The sequence below is a fragment of the Emys orbicularis genome, chromosome 10 (assembly GCF_028017835.1).
Source record: "Emys orbicularis isolate rEmyOrb1 chromosome 10, rEmyOrb1.hap1, whole genome shotgun sequence".
NCBI classification, from domain to species: Eukaryota; Metazoa; Chordata; order Testudines; family Emydidae; genus Emys; species Emys orbicularis.
In genome coordinates, this window is record NC_088692.1 from 50,576,616 (window position 1) to 50,596,058 (window position 19,443).

Consider the following 19,443-nt stretch of genomic DNA (forward strand, 5'->3'; position numbering starts at 1 on the left):
GAAGGGGAGAGGCAGGAAGAGCTCGGGACAGTGGGTCTCTGCAGGAGAGGGGAAGTCACTGAATCTGACTAGGCAGGGTTGGGTTGTGTGTGTGGGAGGGGCCCATCTGCCAGGTCTGGGCAGGGGAAGGAGCCATTGGCCGATGGGGATGGTGGGCTGGACTCCAGCGCTCTGGGGGTGGGGCCAGGATGCATGACCCAGCGAATGGGGCTTTTGCTACTCACCACTGGTCCCCTCCGTCCGATTTTGATATGTGCAAAGTCAGGATACGGTCCCATTGGCCCCATGTCCCCGCGGGGCCCTGGGGTTCCCGGAGGCCCTGGAGGTCCGATTGCCCCTGGACTCCCTTTCTCCCCTGTTGCGCCCGGGTCACCTTAACATAGAAAAAGGTGTTTGATTTCTGAACGAGGCCTTAAAGAAGCAGAGCAACTGAGAGCATTAATACCAGAGAAGGCCCTGGCCCAGGACCCCCCGGCCAGAGGGTTTGGATCCAATCTTTACAGAGGGCCTAGCCCAAACCCCAGAGCCCACTGCTCCCAGGTTAGGGAGCGTTTCTAATCTAGATCCTGAGCAGAAATCTCTGCTTGGGTCCATCTCCGGTTCATATCCAACTTGGATGTCAGCCCAGCACCCCTCCTCCTCCCTGAGAAGCCCTAGAGCTGTGAGCCCAGCACGGAGAGTGCCAGGGCTGCTGCCCTCCCCAGGGGCGGGAGCTGGGACCAGGAGGCTGGTAACTGAAGGCTGCAGGTTTGAGACAGTCTAGGCCGGTTTGCCCATTGCTTGTTAAGGGAAGTGTGTCTAACCCCCACTGCCCCCAACCACCACTAGGTTACCTGCCAAACAGGCAGCATTCAGGGAAGTGCTCCTGCTGGCTAGAGAGAGGCCACCTGAAAATGGCCTGGTGTACGCTTAAAAATTGGAATATAAATATTGTCTTTACATTTCAGTGTATTGTATATAGAGTGGTATAAACAAGTCATTGTCTGTGTTAAATTTTAGTTTGTACTGACTTTGCTAGTGCTTTTTCTGTAGCCTGTTATAAAACTAGGCAACTATCTAGATGAACTGATGTACCCCCAGGGTACACCCACCCCTGGTTGAGAACCACTGACCTACACCAATGGGAAAACCCCTTCTGTCACTGTAGGAAGCATCTACAGTACAGCAGCACAGCTGCAGCACCTGTAGTGTAGACACAGCCTAAGCTACCTTCCATCCTGAAATGTGCCAACGTATTAGGAGGGGATAATTTACTGCTGAAATGCAGCCACGTCTGGGGTGGAACGTAGCAGTCCTCCTGCTCAAGTGACACTGCCATTTTTAGGAAGAGGGGAAAGAACATCCCCACCCACAGGGCGAATTATGGGGAGCAGGATGTAACACTCTGATAGGGGGGCAGAATTATCCCCCTAGGATTAGGTCTGCATGGGCCTCCGCCATCATCCCTGGAGCACTAAGGTCAGTGTCTTCCACTGCACCATCCACACTGCCCTAGGCCCTGCTAGTCTCCTCAGGAAAGGGGCGAGCCATGCCAAGCCCAGAGAGTTAATGCAGCCTGGTATTTCCAGGGTAGTGGGGATCCAGGCTTGAGAAATTAGCCAGGCCAAGAGGGTAACCCCAGCCCAGCTCTTGGCAAAGGTGCCATGGGGACGTAGAATGTCCATTGCTCGCCCACTGTAGGTGTTACTCCTGCAGGCTGATTGCACCAACCCAACCCTATTGCTTCCCTCTGACAAACAGGATTCTCGCTTGGTCTAATGAAAACCAGTGCTGGGTCAGACCCTCACAGGCATCCAGGGTCTCCCACCCCAGCAATCTCCAGCACCCCAAGATGTACCTGGAGGCCCAGGGGGACCTGGGGGCCCTAGGACAGGAGGACGGTCTGCTGGTTTTTGGTTAATCCTCATCCAGGACTTCCCACTCTCATTATCCAAGCCAGGGAGCAGCAGCTGGGGAGGGGAAGGAAAAGAAGTGCAGACAAGCCCTGTAAGGAACGAGGGTCAAGCAACTTCTGCAGCCTCATGCCCCAGGGGATAGAGTGTCTACAGAGTGATTCCCAGTGGCAAAGGCTGGAGAGCACCATTGAAAGTGGGGGACATAGATTCATCCTCCCCCACACCTGACCCTCCTCTTCCTCTCGCAACCTCCCCAGCAGCCTGACCCCTGGCCCATGAGCACCTACGCCCACCCCTTCCAAATCTGAGTGAGCGGCATTGCAACCTAGCGCACAGGGTCACAGAGCCACTCAGGTTTGGTCCAGCCAAAAAGTGGTCAGGCCATGGCCCGGGTGGTCCCCCTGGCTTCATGGCCTATGCCCAGCAGGCTTGGGAGGGAATGGGAACTTGCTGCAAAGGATATGCAGATTAGCCAAGAGAGGGAGGACCTCTGGAGAGAGGGTCCTGCCCCTTGCATGCCCCTCCCCAATGGGAGTGGCCAGAGAGGCACCTACCCCAGCACATCCTTTAAAAAAAAGCCACGTGGGCCATATTCAGAACAGGTACAAGTGGATGCAACTGCGCTGACTTCCATGGTCTTGTGCCCACTTCGCACAGGTCTGAATGTGGCCCTTGGATCCATTTCTGCCCCGGCTCTGACTGGACTGACTGAGCACGCCTGTGTGATCAGGGTAACCACTTCCTGGACTACCTATTTCTTTTCAGCTCTGACTTGGTGAGATTCGGTTGTGGGGTGGCAGCCCCAGGGGCCCGTAGAAGGCTGCTTCTGCAGGTTTGCCCCAGACAGCTGTTTGTCGGAGCGCTGCCAGCTGTGGCTAACCAGGAGAGGCTCAGAGGTCATTGTCCCACCTTGTGTCTCAGCTGGGAGACTGTCTGTTTCATACTGGTGAACTCCTCGCAGGTGATGGAGCAGGACCTGGTGCCCATCAGGGTCTCCGACTTGACCACTGTGGTGCCTGGAAGAGAATGACGCACCTGTGTCAGTCGGCAGCAGGAATGGGGAGGGTGGACCTGCAGCCACCGGTCAATGGAGCTACATCTGCTTGAGCCAGGGCTGGCGTGGCCCCAGGGTCGGACAGTGCTAGGACACGATCCCTCTCCTGGTTCACGGACTCACCGTTGCTGGATTTCAGGCAGGTTTTCCCGTCAGACGCTATGTAATAGCCACGCTGGCAATGGCACCGGTAGCTGCCCGGGGTGTTCGTACACAGCTGGTCGCAGATGGCACCTCCGCTTTCCACACACTCATCGATGTCTGGGGTTGAACACAGAGAAATGTCAGCCACAGCTCAGCCAGGGGAGCGCCAGGGGCCACGGAGGCCTCATCAGGGAAATGGATGCAGCAGAAGGGAGATTCATATGATCCTGCAGGCCAGGCCAGGAGATACACACATACCTTGGCGATGGCAACCCTGAGGTGGGTCTCTGGGAACCTTTCCCTAGACACCTACATTGGATGCTGGAGCCTAGGGATGGCTGTTACCTGGCGTAGCCTCTCCTGCAACAGAGTCCTCCAACCAACCCCAGGCCATGGAAAGATGTCGCGTGTGTCCATTTATCACACAGGAGCTATTCCGGAGCCAGGCCATTGCCACCAACCCAGGCTAAGGGCGGGTACCCTTGGGGGCACTCACCCAGGCAGTAAGGGTGCAGGTGAGTCTTGTGGCGCTCTCTGTCGAAGCGATAGCCAGGGAAGCACGTGCACAGGACGCGACCAAAGTTGTCCGTGCATTGCTGCTCACACGGGAAGTCGGCGCACACGTCCACGCCTGCAAAGAGGGGCAGATGGAGCCGTGCTGGGGGTCAAGCACTGTGGGTTGGACCGCAGCCAGTGCAGCCTTGCAACTAAGAGTGACCCCCCCACCCCACATGACAGTGCCTTGCCCTGGGCCAAATCTTCAGCACGGCTCTGACTTCCCTGTAAAGATGCAGATTTACACCAGTGGAGGATCCGGCCCCATGTGTCCTCTGCATGTGTAAGTAATTCATGGCTGGGCACTCCCCAGTAACTAGCATCCTCAACCCAATCTCTCCCTTCCACTAGGCATCCTCCTCACCTCCCTCTCCCAGCTGCCAAACCCTCCTCCCAGCTCTAACTGGCAGGTGACCCAATTCCTCTCCCAAGCCTCCCAACCTAACTGCGTCAGAGCTGCCCCATCCCCACCCTCTGTCTAGCTGCACCCCAGGTGTCTAGCGAGAGCGCAGACTCCAGACCATCATGCACTGGACTCTGCTGAGAAGCTGGCGGGTCCCACGTTCAACAGAGACTAGAGATGAGCCTGGAGCAAACCCGGTTCCAAACATCCCTGAACTCTTGGGAAGATCCGGATCAGAACTTTGTGACCTGGACCCACCTCCAGAATGAAACTGATGGACCCTTTCCCATCCAATACAAAGCAGAATGCAGAACACCTCGTCTGCTGAAATACCATATGCTCGGTGCTGAAGGTGTGATGTGTGAAAACAGAGAACTGCCATCACGTGGTGCAAGAAGCAGCCCTGTCATGAGCCAACATCTCAAGAGCTTTCACCCTTGGAGCAGGCAGTGGAGAAGGCTGCCCAAATCATGCAGCAAAGTCTCCCAGAGTCTTTCCAGGTGGATGGTATCATCCTGGCTTTTGTCTGACATGATCTGTGGCTTTAGTGCCACCTGAGAATAAGTGTGGACAGAGTGAGCAGAATGGGAGAAAGCTCCTGCTTATACTTACTTTCCGGGATACACTGGCCCATCACAAACCTATAGCCCTCACAGCACTTCCTCCTGGGGGAGAGAGAGAATCAGACTATTATTTATTTAATTATACCACCTAGGAGCCCTAGTCATGGCCCAGGGCCGCGTTGTGCTAGACGCTGTACAGACACAGAACAGACAGGAGCTGCCAATCTAAGTACAAGACAAGAGACAACGGATGGACACAGACAGATGGGTGAGCACAAGGGAACATTGAGATGCTCTTGGCCTCCATGCCGGTCAGTGGCCTCTGCACACCAGCAGTTTTTTGTAGGCCTTGTGGCAGAGGAGCGGTTTGAGGAGAGACTGGAAGGACGCTGAGGTGGTTTTGCTGATGTTTACGAGGAGCTCCTCCCACACGTGAGGGGCAGCCTGGGAGAAAACACAGAGGGGCTTGTTTGAAAATGTAACGTGAGCACTGGAGGCCGCATTGTGGGCCACTTGCCAGCTCGAGAAAACGTCTGCCCCAAAGCAATTCGCTTCTGTCACAAGCAATTGGGAGACCTCCCCGAACCAAGCAGGGCCAGATTCCCCACTGCATCGCTCCGGCATGAGGCCAGTGTCACATTGCTGAAATCCATGGAGACGTGCCAATGAAAGGAATGACTCAGGGCCATGCATCAGCCGTTTTAGTGTCTTGGCTGAATGCTGAGGACCTTATTCAGGCACTGCAATTTACAAGCCTGAAATGAGGACTCTAGGATTTGGGCCTGATTCTATCATTTACATCTCGGTGAGATTATAATCTAGAATTCCTTACATTGCTTATTATCTGTACCCCAGCAACTGAGATCAGGGCCCCATTGTGCTAGGCACTGAGACACAAAGAACCTACAATCCAAATAGACAAGCCAGACAAAGGGGACAAAGTCAGTGCCAGAGCTGGAATTAGAACCCAGATCTCCTGAGTCCCAAACTAGTGCATTATCCACTGGACCATGCTACTTCTCTAGTAGTATAGAACAGCTTCAGCCCTGAAGTGCTTTACAAGCATTGGGCCCACTTGTCCCCCGTGCCTTCATCTTTCTCCAGCCTCGACTTTTGCTGACGCTGGAGCCTGAGGATGACATCGGGTCACTTTGTTGGATACCTGCACCACAGCTGTTTCTGAGGAGCCCGTGCATAGGATTTTTTTTCGGGACCTTTCCAAATGTATTCGTAGCTGGACTGATTGTTCCCTCCCCTTTGTACCCCCAAAAAGGGTGGCAGTCACACACTGTACCACAAGGGGGCAGCACCACCACGGTGTCTCTTGTATCTACTTTGTGGCAGAAAAGAACCCAATCTCTGAGTTTGAATCAAAACCAGGAGGGTGGAATATGCTGACTGGCCTCAGCAGAGGCCTTGTTGAAGGGGCGCGAGAGGCAAGATCAGCCAGGTGCCCAAAGCACTGCCCTTTCTTTCAAGCCACCCACCTGACCCCTGGCAATTGTGCTGGAAGTTGGAACCAGGAAATGGAGCATGCTGGAAGCCACCTCTGATGTATGCTGTCCCCTTTAGCTCTGCTGCACTCTAGTTAATAAAAACAGCACGGAGGAGGAGCCAGCGGGACATCTACCATCTCTCTCTCCCTTCCCCTCCCCTGCTCTGTCTCTGCCCTCTCTGTCTGGCCCGGCACACTTCTCCAAATCTGGGTCTCCTCTGAGGCCACCCTCCATGTTACTTCTGGCATTGTGAGGCTCCCAAGGAAGGCTGTTGACCCACTGTGAGTCTGGGCCTCTGCTGGCTCTGATCCCATGGCCCCATCCCCCTAGGAAACGAGGATTGGAGCAGTGACGTGACCTGCCTATAGTCACGCAGGCGATCAGTCGCAGAGTCAAGAATAAGAACCCAGGAGTCCGACTCCCCTTCCCACGCGCTCAGCGGTCGATTGTTATGCAGCAATAAGGGATTCACTGACAGTTTAAAAACCTTCCACTGCAGACTGAGCCCCTAGTCTCCTGAAGCCATGTCTCAAGCCCTAGAAGGGACGGGCGAACAAGAACACAATGGCATTGAGTGTAACAGGGCACTATGGGGAGCAAAGATGGATTCCCAGCACTGGCAGGGCGTTGAAGCTGAAGTCTGACCTGCCACAAGCGTGCTGCTCTGAAGAAGCTAATTTCTCTGAAGACTGGGCCTTTTAGTGATGGGGCACTGCTTCCCCAGGGGAAGAATGGGTTGGCTGGAGAATAAGCAAGAGCGGATGGTACCCCAGGCTCTAGCCGAATTTAATGTTGATGTCTACAGAAGCCATGTGCTGAGAAGGGAAACCTGTCCACCGCCCTCGGTGCTTTCATTAAAGCCGGGGCAGGCTGTCAACATGAGACACGTCTGTGTGGAGCGGCGTCCTGACGGACTACACGCCGGCAAGGTTTGGAACTCTGCTCTCTGCGCCAGAGGAAGTATTCAGCCCCAGGAGAGAGGGAGCCAAGAACGGAGTCAGCGCTAGAACTAGAGCCAGTAGAAAAGCTTCTGTGGGAACGTCTGTCCCTGTTTGGCAAAAGCTGATTTGACTAAATCAAGATGTTTCCTGGGACTGTCTCATTTTTGGTGAATTTTCAAGGGGAAATGATTGAAATGCTGTTTCGAAAAGGTCTAAATGAAACATTTCTACCTTAATCAACACGAAACATTTTGATAAAGTCAAAATGCTTCAATTGTATTGTTTTGACCCATCTCACCCTGACCAGTCGGCACTGCCACGCTGACCCCATGGGCAGGAGGACGCGAGCCACCCTAGCCTTGAAAGAGTCTGGTTGTTGTCCCACCTGGTGCAGATGCGGACCCGACACTTGTAGCCGGGTCCTGTTGCCTTTGGGTCAGGTTGCAGGGCTCTATGCCATGTCCTGCTCTGGGATTTGGACAGGTGGCAGGCTGTGCCAACCAGAGCTGATGATGGACACCAGAGCAGGGGCTGCAGAGAGCTGCCCGGCATCCAGCTCTCTAGCATTAGCGCTCTCCACCGACCTGCCCTCCCTTCCCCGCTTGGTTCTCAGCACTGCACTCCCCAGACCAGTCAGAGCATCATGTACATGATCATTGGCCTCTGTTTCATGTAGCCTTTCCCGTTGAGAGAATAGCTGGGTTAGCTGCTATGCCATTCTCTGCAGCACCTCCTGCTGGAAGAGACTGGGACTGCAGTGGGTTTAGCTTCCTGTGCTGCCCACCAGGGAGAGCCGTCACTTTCCTGCTCCCAGGTGTGATTTCCCTGGAGAAAGGCATTTTGGCTTGGAGCTGCCAACCTCTTCCTCGGGCTGTATCTGAGCAGTTTGTTTTCTTGCTGGAGCGGGGTGCTAGGGAGGCCCTGTCTCACGCCTTTCACTTTTCTTTCATCAGAGGGCAGCTTTGCTCATGTCTCTGGTTTGTTTGTTTTACACCCATATCTGCCCCTGTTGCCGTGTGGCACATTTTCCTTTCTAAGCTTAATTAGCCTCACCATGAATCTTCTGCCCCATGCTGGGTAAAGTTACTGGATCCCCTCTCGTAACCAGGTCACAGAACTGCTGGGGGCTGAAGTGGGACTCTTACAGTGACAAAGGACGTACAGCAGCTGGTGAAAGAGCAGGGGGCAGAGGGGGCATGTGGGAGTACAGTTTGTGGTGTACAGAAGTGGGGCCATTGCAGTCGGAGGCAGTCTGTGCCAGGGGTTAGAGCACAGGCCCGAGAACCAGGCCCTTTGAGTTCCTCTATTCCTGGCTCTGCCACTGACTCACTCTGTAACCTTACGCAAAAGCCCCTTCCCCTCTCTGTGCCTCAGTTTCCCAGTCTTTAAAAGGGGGATAACACCTCCCATCTTGGTAAAGTGCTTTGAGATCTAAAGCAAACTAAACCAGGCATGGGAGGGGGAGGAGATAGGGGGGAGCAACACCCCCAGAGCCTGAAACAACACTAGCTCCTGCTGCATGTTCTGCCTTTCTGCCCCTCAGGTGAGGGCTGGGGAGCAATGGCCGTCCAGCTACTGGGCCTGCTTCACTCTCTAGGGCTGCACAAAGGGAGAGCTGGCCAGGATATGTGGGCAGAGGGCCTAGATCCCCCATCTCTCTGCTACCCACTCCATACCCCCCATTTACCGCTTTAGAGGAGGGAGGACAGTCAGCCACCCTCTCACTTGGCTCCTTCCCTCCATTATTTAAGCTTTAGTTTAAAACAAAGTTTCCCGCCCCTCTGCTTGCAGAGAAAACCTTTTGGGGGTGTGGTGCTGCCTGCCTGAGTCTGCAGCCAGCCAAACACTGGGCTGCGTTCTGCTCCCACTCGTCTGCATGTAAACTCGGTTCCAGGGAAGTCAATGCACTGCTGTAAAGCCAGTGAGAGTTAGGTCAGACTTAGGCTACCTGGCTCTGAGAGAAGGGGGCCTTGATGCCGGAGACTAACAACAATTTCAACTCCCCCCCACTTATTTAGCCCACCCTTGCCCGGTCTAGCAGAGGCTTGTCCTGGAGTATCTTAGATCTTCACTCCGCACCCCCCTGCCCCTGCCACACACAACTCCTTTGCTTTGCTTTCCTCTGCACCACCCACTTTGGTAGGCCTTATTCATTTGGGCTGATGTGCTGTCTAATACCTGTCAAAGAGAAAATCCCAGCTTGGAGGTTTGTTTCCCTTGCTGCTACAGGCAGTAGCATCACCCCCAATGCAATTTCTCTCCTGATGTCTATTTCACAGTGGGCTGGGTGAAAGGGAATGGGAGATCAGTGGCAGGGGAGGTGGGAAGTACATCCATCATCACCACCTCTGCATGGCGGGTGGATGCTTCTAATGAGAGAGAGAGAGCCCAGGGGTATGTAAGTTTCATCTGTCTGATGCTAGAAGCAGGGCAGCGGTGACCTCGTGGGAACAGATTGGCACAGAGGCAGCTGCTACTGCCTGGGAACTGCTGTGGAGCCGGGGCTCAGAGACGAGACAGAGCAATCCCAGCCCTCTAGGGAGAGAGCAGGGAAGCAGAACAGAGACCACCAGCCAATGTCAGCTTAGTGCTCCAGACGGGAAGCGGGGAGATGCGTCCCTGGGAACAGAACAAGGATGGGAGAGTCTGGTTAAGAAAGTCAATTGAATCCCCATGCAGGGGCGATAAGAGTCCAGACCACCCTGTGCCAGGGTCCTTAAACCAGCTGGATTTGCTGCTCTGGGGAATTCCCCCTATATCGGGGGAATCCTGGCAGAGTCCATAGCGGGGGGTGGGGTGTCTAGGCCATACCCCGACGTGAGTCTCTGGTACCAGGGCATGTTGGAGAGAGGGGTCATGGCCAGCGTATTCCTGTGTACTGGCTATTCCCAGCTGTTGCAATGGTCCTTAGAGGCCAGACACAAGTGAGGGCAGGTCTTGGGGCTGATCTGCCCTGGGCCAGAGCCAAACTGACCCCCTAGCAACTTCAGTATAGGGGAGGCACCTTACCACCTTTCCCCACCACCCCCTCCGGGTCTGTGTGCTGAGCGCCCCTCCAGTGCCAGCATGAATTTGGCCCTTTGTGCCTCTGTTCTATGGTGATGGGCACTTTAAAAATGCTGAACAGAGAAGCAGGGGATGATCCTTGCCTAGCTCCACCAGCTGGTGCAGAAACCAGTTAGACTAGCAAGGTGCCCAGTTAAATCGCTGGCTCTGGAACCAGTTAGCACTGGATCCCATGCCCCACCCCCAAAAACCACCAAACAAACCTGCTGATACTGCAATCAGCTAATCATGAGTCACCAATGTACCAGCAGCCTGTCTGCTGTCTAAGGGTCTGATCCTGAGAAGGTTCCCACCCAGTGCAACTCCTACTGCAATCATCTTGCAAACCCAGTCTTCCCTGCCCCCAGGCAGGAAGTGCCAGTCAGTGCAAAGGGGTGAGGGCTGCCATTTGTCTCAGGGACATAGGGAAGCTAATCTAGCTCCAGGCCTGGGGAGCAGCAGCAGGCGGAGATGAGTTTTATGAGGGCATAAGCTCCATGCAAACCATCCGGGCTGCAGAGCCGCAGCAATAGCAGGGAACGTTACAGAAAAAGCAAGGGGATTTTGCTGAAATATGTTTCGTAAAAGCCACTTTAATCCGCAAGGGGGGGGAGGGCTGTTAGAGACGTTCCTGGCATCTGCCTCCGCTGGGCCGTGGCAATGGCATGAACTACGGTGGGACAAAGGGGGCTGATGAAATCTGAGGCAGCTGCGAGCACTGGGGAACTGCAGGGGAAAGGTTCACTGGAAGGGAGAAGCCTTGTAGAACCCCAGAAGCAGACGCACTCAACTGGTAGCATGGAGGAGATGGTGGATTCTCTGTAACTTGAAGTCTTTAAACCATGATTTGAGGATGTCAGTAACTCAGAGGTTAGGGGCCTATTACAGGAGTGGGTGGGTGAGGCTCTGTGGCCTGTTACGTGACGGGAGGTCAGACTAGATGATCATGATGGTCCCTTCTGGCCTTAAAATCTCTGAGTCTATGAGATGCGCTTCAGGAGAGAAATAGTCGACACCAGGAGCGACGACAGGGTTTTTGCTGCCCTAGGCAACAGCGCTCCTCCTCAGAGCATTCGGCGGCGGGGGTCCTTCCGCTCCGCATCTTTGGGGCACTTCGGCGGCGGGTCCCGGAGCGACTGAAGGACCCGCCGCCAAATTTCCGCCGAAGACCCAGAGCGGAAGGACCCCCCGCCGCCGAATTTCCGCCGAGGACGGCAATATGCCGCCCCCCAAATCCTGCTGCCCTAGGCGACCGCCTAGGGTCGCCTAGTGGAAGCGCCGGCACTGGTCAACACGTGCACCATTACGATTGCTGTTGTAATGGTGCCAAGAGGTGCTGGCCACGCAGGCAGCACCGGAGATCACTGCCTCAAAGAGCTGCCAGTCAAAATAAACAAGACAGACAAAGGAGGGGAGAAGAAACAGAGATGCAGAGAGGGGAAGCGACTCACCGATAGGATGCCCAGAAAGCAAGTGTGAAAAATCGGGACGGGGGTGGGGGGTAATAGGAGCCTATATAAGAAAAAGACTCCAAAATTGGGACTGTCCCTATAAAATCGGGACATCTGGTCACCCTACTCCCCGAGGTCACCCCGCAGACCAGTGGCAGGGCCTGGAACAGAACCCAAGTCTCTCCGTCCAGCGCCCTAACCAGTAGACTGCACTGCCTGCTGAATTTCTCTCTCAAGCATTTTTAAAGTGTGTCCCCCCCCAGACCCTGAGCACTCCGGGATGAGTCACACAGGGCCAGAGTGGTGAATAAGGACCGCGCATTCCAACTCTGTGACTCAGGGACGTTCTCTGACCCTGGGGACGCTGTCTAGTACAGAGTGCTGGGAATCAGCAACTGAAAGAGCCCTCCAGTCACTGGTTAACCAATTGGGCCTGGGGGGGAGGCTGATTACCAACTCAGATTGGGGCTGGGGTAGCTAATGAGCTAATTAGCCCATTAATAAGGAGACTGGATAAAAGCGCTGGGGAAGGAAGTACATGGAGGGTGATGGCAGCAAGCTGAGCCGAGCTGGGCCGGGCCGGGCCTGACAAAAGGGAGTTCTCTGGTGGAGTCACCTCTTCGCCCCCCACCTTTGGAGGAGGGCTAGTAAAACCAGAGGCCATTGTAAATCCTGTGCCTGCACAAGTCGGAGAAGGTGATGAGGTGAAACACTGCGCGTAAGCTGCACCGTGGTATCTGCACAAGAGAAGGTCTGTGCGTGTGCGGAGCAAAGAGGACAGGAGCAGGGCGTGCCCCGTCACAAGGCCCAACAGGCACTGCTCTCTAGTCACTTGGGCCTCAAAGGTATTTAGGTGCCATTGGAAGTTAGGAGCTGAAATGCCTTTGAGCAATGGCTCTCGGCCTTTCCAGATTACTGTTCCCCTTTCAGGAGTCTGATTTGTCTTGCGTGCCCCCAAGTTTCACCTCACTTAAAAATCACTTGCTTACAAAATCAGACATAAAAATACAAGTCTCACAGCACATTATCACTGAAAAATGGCTTCTGTTCTCATTTTTACCATATAATTATAAAATAAATTGATTGGAATATAAATAGTGTACTTACATTTCAGTGTACAGTAGATAGAGCAGTATAAACAGGTCATTGTCTGTATGACATTTTAGTTTGCACTGACTTCACTAGTGCTTTTTCTGTAGCCTGTTGTAAAACTAGGCAAATCTCTAGATGACTTGATGTACCCCCTGGACGACCTCTGCGTACCCCCAGGGTGAGTGTACCCATGGTTGAGAACCACTGCCTTTTGAGGACCTTGCCTGGGACACTGTCCATTGATTTCTTGTGGATCTGATGCTTGGTCTGTTTGCTGAATTCCGCACCTACCCTACTAGTCAACAGGGGGAGGGGCAAGTCTAGTCCTTCTTGCCATTGGGGGAGTGGGCTGGGGGCAACAGTTTCCCTCTTGTGCAGGGTGATGGAATGGGGGGAAGGGGAAGGTTAGTACGACGGCTGGCTGATGGGTCAGCGGCAAAGAGCTCGGCAAAGCAGCTAGTGGGGCAGGGGTTGCAGCTTCAGGGCCGAGTCCTTGGGGGGAGACACTTGGCAAATGCTGCTGAGATTCATCCTGCACTGCATTGGAGAGGGGACCCAGCTGAAGAGGCAGGAGATCCTGTTCTTATACACCCATCCCCTTAGCACCCCGCTCTCCCACCCCTGGTGTACCATGGGGCGGGCGAGAGCCTGGTAGGGCGGAGGCTATGCCGGCAGCCCCTCGGGAGCTGTGTGTTCGTGTGCCCATCTAGCAGAATGCGGAGAGGGGCAGGAAATAGCCATGTCCATCTCTGGGGAGGCAGTGATCCAGCATCCGTGTCAGTGACACTACCCTAGCTGCTGGGCTGCGCAGGCTCAGTCTGGGTGAGGGTTATGCTGGTGGTGGCGGCATTGCCAGCCGATCTGAATTCTGGGCAGATGTGCAGAGCCCACTGGGGGAAGGGCATGGCCACAGATCTCAGAAATCAACTCATTCCTGGGGAACACGGAATGAAAACCAGAGTGCAGGTGAGAGGGTCAAAATGAGACTGCTGGCTGGGGACCTCAAGCAAAGAACCCTGGACTGGTCCCACTGCTATCTATCAGCCCGGTCTGGATTAGTGCCAGCAGCCTGTAGATGAAACAATCCACTGCCCAATACCAACCCCCTGCCCTGCCCCCTGCTCTGGCTTTAAGTTCTCTCTGTCTCCTGCTGAGCCGGGTCCTTGCCCTGCCTGGGCTGCTGCTGCTGAGCTGTGGTGTGTCACTCCAGGCAGGGTCCAGCCCAGCAGAGTGGAGATGTCTGTGGCGTAATTCAATTAAAAGCAAAAGCCGTGTTCCCACAGAGTCGGGGGCAGGGAGGAGCCTGTGGTTTGTTTTCTCAAACCCTCTGTGGAGACACTTTAATTAAAATGACCTTCCAGTCCCCCCATCCCCCAGCCTCACAATGCACCTCGAGGTCTGGCACTGGTGCCTACACATGGCTTTAACCCTTTGTGCCTCCACAGCCTGGGCCCTGAACATCTCTCCTCACTGGCCCAGTCCCTCCCAGTCGCTCCCCCGAGTTCCTGCCCAAAGATTCTCCTCTCGGCAGACCTGGACTCCAGCGTTCTGTTGTCCACACAGAGGCCAAGTTCCTGAGAGCAGCTGTGCAGGCCAGAGAGGGGCGCTTCACCCAGCGTTTATCTGTTGATACACCCTGGCCTTCCACAGCCTTTCTGCTCTCTAAACCCCATCCCCCTATTACAGTGTGGTCTCATTTAGGCAGATAGCATTTTGTGAGCTCCTGATCCGCTTGTCTGTCTGTCTAGGATACAGCCCTCATCCCCCAAATCTCTAGGCACCTCCTGAATGTTTGCGCCGTTAGCCTCACAGTACACTTCAAAGATAGGGCAGCATGATTAGCCTCACTTTACAGCTGGGGAAACTGAGGCACAGTGAGGCTAAGTGACAGAACCAGAGTCACACAGGGAGTCTTGTGGCAGAGCTAGGAACCCTCAGTCCAAATCTAGTGTCTTAACTACAGGATCATTCTTCTGCATTCTCTGCCAGGCAAAAGAATTTTGCTGTCACACTGGGGGGCAACCTGATTGACGTCACTGGGAATGCTCCAGTGTAAATCTACTGCCCAGCACCCCGAGCAAGGGGAATACGGAGCCTCCCCTCAAGAATGGGTGCTGCAGCCATGGTGCCCCCTCCGGGCTGGCGGGGGAGGGAGGAGTGGAGCAGACCTCTCTCCAGATGCCATCTGTGTGCTACCAAGCAGAGAGGACCATAAAGCTGGGCTTTGAGCGGCCTTCTCCACCCCCAGCACCGTGGGTCCACATTGAGAACAGAATTTGGCCTTCACTGTTTACCCCCCACCCCCAGTTCAGAATCAGCTGCAAATAGAGCGAGTTGCCCTCTCCAGGTTGGTCATTGGAAGGCTAAATGAAACAGCACCCGGCACGAATGTGTGCCAAAGCTCACCCATTGCTCCACACCTAGGGCGTATCTACACTTGAAACGCTACAGCTGCAGCAGCACCACTGTAGCACTTCAGTGTAGACGGCCCCTGGGAGGCAGTAGCTAGGCTGATGGAAGAAGAATTCTTCTGTCAACCTAGTGCTGTCTACGCGGGGACTTAGGGATTTTCCCACCCCTGAGTGATGGAGCTGGACCAAGCTAATTTGCTAGTGCAGACCAGCCCGGATCACCAGCCAACCATAACTTTCTGCCTTTGGACTCGGTCATTCGGTACTTCCCCCTCGCTGGAGCTATACTTTCCACCTAGAATTGGGATGGCTCCTTTTCAAACATTGTCCTCTGGGATGAAAGCATCACACGACGCTCACACTGTGACTACCCCAGTGATGGCTCTGGAAGTTCTCACTGTCTTGCTTGGGACAGTCTTGCCTAGGATATCATCACACTGCGTCATACCAAACTAGGGAGGGGAGATCCATTGCATTCCCCTCCTCCACCCATTCTGTAATCGCACGGCAAGGTCCGATCTCAGTAAGGCTGTTCTGCTGCTGAGGCTGCACGGTGCTGCCTAGCTAAGTTGCCCTCTGCCACAACCTCTCTACCCTCCTCCTCCTCCTTTGGGTGCTGTACTGAGATCTGGGCTGGGGTCAGCTGACTCTGTGCCAGGAGGAGCGAAGAAGTTGCTCCAGCTGGGCACAGAGACCACCATGACTATGGAAACTCTAGAGCAGAGGTGGGCAAACTACAGCCCGCGGGCCACATCCGGCCCGCGGGCCACATCCGGCCCACGGGACCCTCCTGCCCGGCCCCTGAGCTCCTGGCCTGGGAGGCTCGCTCCCGCTGTTCCCCCTTCCCCACAGCCTCAGCTCACTGTGCCCCCGGCACAATGCTCTGGGTGGCGGGGCTGCAAGCTCCTGGGCAGTGCAGCTGCAGAGCCGGGGCCTGACCTGGTGCTCTGTGCTGCGCGGTGGCGTGGCTGGCTCCACCAGTCACCGGTGCTCCAGGCAGCGCGGTAAGGGGGCATGGAGTGGGGGGGTTGGATAGAGGGCAGAGGAGTTCGGGGTGGTGGTCGGGGGCGGGGGTGTGGATAGGGGTCGGGGCGGTCAGAGGGCGGGGAACGGGTTGAATGGGGGCAGGGGTTCCGGGGGGGCAGTCAGGAAGGAGAGGGGGGGTTGGATGGGGGGCAGGGGGCTGTCAGGGGACAGGGAACAGGGAGGGGGTGGATGGGGCAGGGGTCCCGGGGGGGCTGTCAGGGAACGGGGGGGTTGGATGGGGCAGGAGTCCGGGGGGGCCCTCAGGGGGGGCAAGAAGCGGGGGGGGGGGGCGGATAGGGGGCGGGGCCGGGGCTGGGCCACACCTGGCTGTTTGTGGAGTCACAGGCTCCATACAATTTCCGAAACCCAATGTGGCCCTCGGGCCAAAAAGTTTGCCCACCCCTGCTCTACTGCATCGGTGGGTAATGCATATGGACGTGCTGTGGGATCGAGAAGGGACGTTGGCTGCATTTGGGCTAGATTCCAATCCCCGCCCCACTTTTTGCCTGAACTGAAGGGGAGGATGCTCAAGGCCTTTCTTTTGGGGATAGTGTTAGGGAGCAGCTAGAGCCAGCGGAGCTCACCCTTCACCTGACCCCCTTCTCAGCTACGTGCACAATCCAGCTGTGAAGAGACTCCTGGCTAAACCCTCTGGACCAAGGCCTCCCATCACTCAGAGCTGGCTTGAACGTGGAGGCTGAAGTGCCCTCTGGCTCCAGGAGAGGAATAGTCTCTCTAAAGCAGGGCTGGGAGCTATTGGTGGAGCAAAGTTGGGAGGCTAAGAAGAAAGGGTCTGACCTGGAGGCGTGCCAATGGGAGATGTGGATGCTTAGCTCTTCTCTGGATCAGGCCCTAGCTGAAGACCAGATCTTGGTCCCCACTGAGCCAGCTTGGCACCAGTCTGGTGGCACAAAGCAGCCTCCAGGCCTGTTTCGCCAATTACCTGGAGATTTTCCTGGCACAGCGGAAATCGCTGTGTGGGCAAGAGCCAGTATAGCCAGCTCTATGCTACCCCCTCCTGCCACCCCAGCACAGGGGTGTGGCTGGGATAGAAGCAGGGCCGGAGCAACCCATTAGGCGACCTAGGCAGTTGCCTAGGGCGCTACAATTTGGGGGGCGGCGACCGCGGCGGTATTTCGGCGGCGGGACCTTCCGCCGCCTCTGTGGGGGGCAGCATTTCGGGGCAGGACCTTCTGCCACCTAGGGCGGCAGAAAAGCTGGCGGCGCTCCTGGGTAGACGGACCAAGGCCTGAGCTGCTGTGCACCAGCAATGCAGTCACTGCATGAGCTCACCTTGGACCAACTGTGAGGCTGTCTTGAGTTGGGGACTGGACTGGCAGAAAAATCCTGCTCTAGCTGCTTGCTCCCAGCTACGCCGGGTACTGCAGGGCTGGTGCCAAGGACCTGGCCCAGCAGCTCTTCCAGATTGCAGCATCAGGGCTGCTGAGGCCAGTCAAGCTGGAGCTGAAGAGGGGACTGCGAGGATATGTGATGCATGTCAACTGGGGGGGCTATGCTGATTCAGCATCCCCCGAGTCAGCGTTCGGGGGGAGCCCCAGCCAAGCCCAGCCCTGCCTGTGACTCTGAAGCCGGTGCTGAGAGAAGCAGCAAATGCCCACTGGAATAACCCCCCCACCCTCGCTCCCCCTCTGCGTCTCTGCACAATTTCACTAATTAAAATGCTGGAGCCCAGCTGCTGCAGTAATTAAAGAGTTCAGGGGAAGCTCGGCTCGGCAGGGCCCTGCAAGGTATTTGGCCCTGCTCCCAGCCAGCCCCGTAATCATCGCTGACTCAGCAGGCAGCTTGGGCAAAGGTTCATCCAGCCAGTGACAGGGAACAGGGGGGGTTGCTTGCTTCCAATTTCCGCTCCAGCCCTGGTGACAGCATGCAGAAACCTCAGGGGTCTACCCAACAGACTAGGTAGCAAGACACTGTCCATTCCGGGGGCTGCCCTCCCAGATCAGAACACTGGATTGGGAGAGGCGACTCTACCCCACTCCAGTTCCACCCTTGTGCTTTGCAATAGTAACTTCTCAGCCTCTCCACTATCCCTGCAAGGGGGCTAGTTAGTCACAACAGGCATCTGAGCCTCTCCACATAATCACTCAGTGTTTGTGCTTCTCTCCTCTCCTCTTACCTCACATTCCTTCAGTGGCTCACTGAGTGGGGTCTTCTCCTCCCTCAGCCTGGGTGTCCCACAAGGATCTGTCCTCCTCTTCTCTCTTTACCCCTTGCCTCTGGGGGATCTCAACCACTCACATGGCTTCAGCCACTGTCTTTATGCCAGTGACTCATAACTCTACCTCCCCTCTCCTGACCTGCCTCTCTCCATCCAATCCGCATCTCGCCCTCTTGCTGAGACTGAACTGATCTCCCCATCTTCCCTCCCTAACCTTCCCTGCTTCCTCTATCCTTACTGATCACACCCCCAACCCCTCTGACACTCAGGCCTTCGGGTCCTCTTTGACTCCTCCCCCTCACCTTTGCCCCACCCATCATTGTGGGGTGTCCCAAACATGCTGCTTCTTCCTCTGGATAACATTACCAATGTTGGCGCAGGGCTACTTGGGGATGGTAGTTATTGATTTCATTTATTGATCTGAAATCTAACGATTTTGACTGTATCCGCTATCCCCTTCCCTAACGCAGCTTCGGATACAGCTTTATACAATTTTTTGTAAGGCCGGAAGGGAATGTTTGGCTATGTTCTCTGACCTACACGGCACAGAGTATAGCAATTGACCTAGTGATTCCTACACTGAGCCCAATAACTTGCAGTTTAACTAAAGCAGGGGGTAACATCTTCCTGGCTGCGCTGCCCCAGTCATGTTTCCATGTAGACACTCACTGCAGCGACGGGAGGGGTTCTCCTGTCCCTGGAGTTCAGGGATTCTCAAACTTCATTGCACCGCGACCCCCTTATGACAACAAAAATGACTCCACGACCCCAGGAAGGGGGACTCAAGCCTGAGCCCACCGGAGCCCCGCCACCCCGGGTAGGGGGTCCAATGCCCAAGCCCAAGGGCTGCAGCCCTGGGCGGGGGGGCCTGTAACCTGAGCCCTGCTGCCCGGGGCTGAAGCCAAAGACCAAGCCCCACTCCCCAGGGCTGAAGCCTTTGCTTCAGCTTTGGCCCCAGGCAGCAGGGCTCGGGCTTTAGCCCCGGACCCCAGCAAGTCTAAACACCAGCCCTGGCGACCCCATTAAAATGGGGCCGTGACCCACTTTGGGGTCCCGACCCACAGTTTGAGAACCGCTGCTTAATTCACACACCCCACAAGAGGCAGTAGCTAGGTCAACTTCCATTGACCCAGCACTGTCTGCACCAGTGGTTACATCAGCTTAACTACGTTGCTCGGTGTTGTGGCT

At 55.5% G+C, this 19,443-nt stretch overlaps 1 protein-coding gene across 1 annotated transcript in view; it reads right to left on the reverse strand.

The window, feature by feature from the left end:
- LOC135885151 (collagen and calcium-binding EGF domain-containing protein 1-like) overlaps positions 1–19,443 on the reverse strand; it is a 31,371-nt gene that overhangs the window by 5,579 nt on the left and 6,349 nt on the right. The window contains exons 3-8 of the mRNA XM_065412792.1: positions 4,664–4,716; positions 3,590–3,724; positions 3,073–3,210; positions 2,805–2,911; positions 1,838–1,949; positions 225–373 (exon numbers count right to left, since the gene is read on the reverse strand). Coding sequence (XP_065268864.1) covers positions 225–373; positions 1,838–1,949; positions 2,805–2,911; positions 3,073–3,210; positions 3,590–3,724; positions 4,664–4,716 — 694 coding nt within the window. The remainder of the gene's footprint in view (positions 1–224; positions 374–1,837; positions 1,950–2,804; positions 2,912–3,072; positions 3,211–3,589; positions 3,725–4,663; positions 4,717–19,443) is intronic.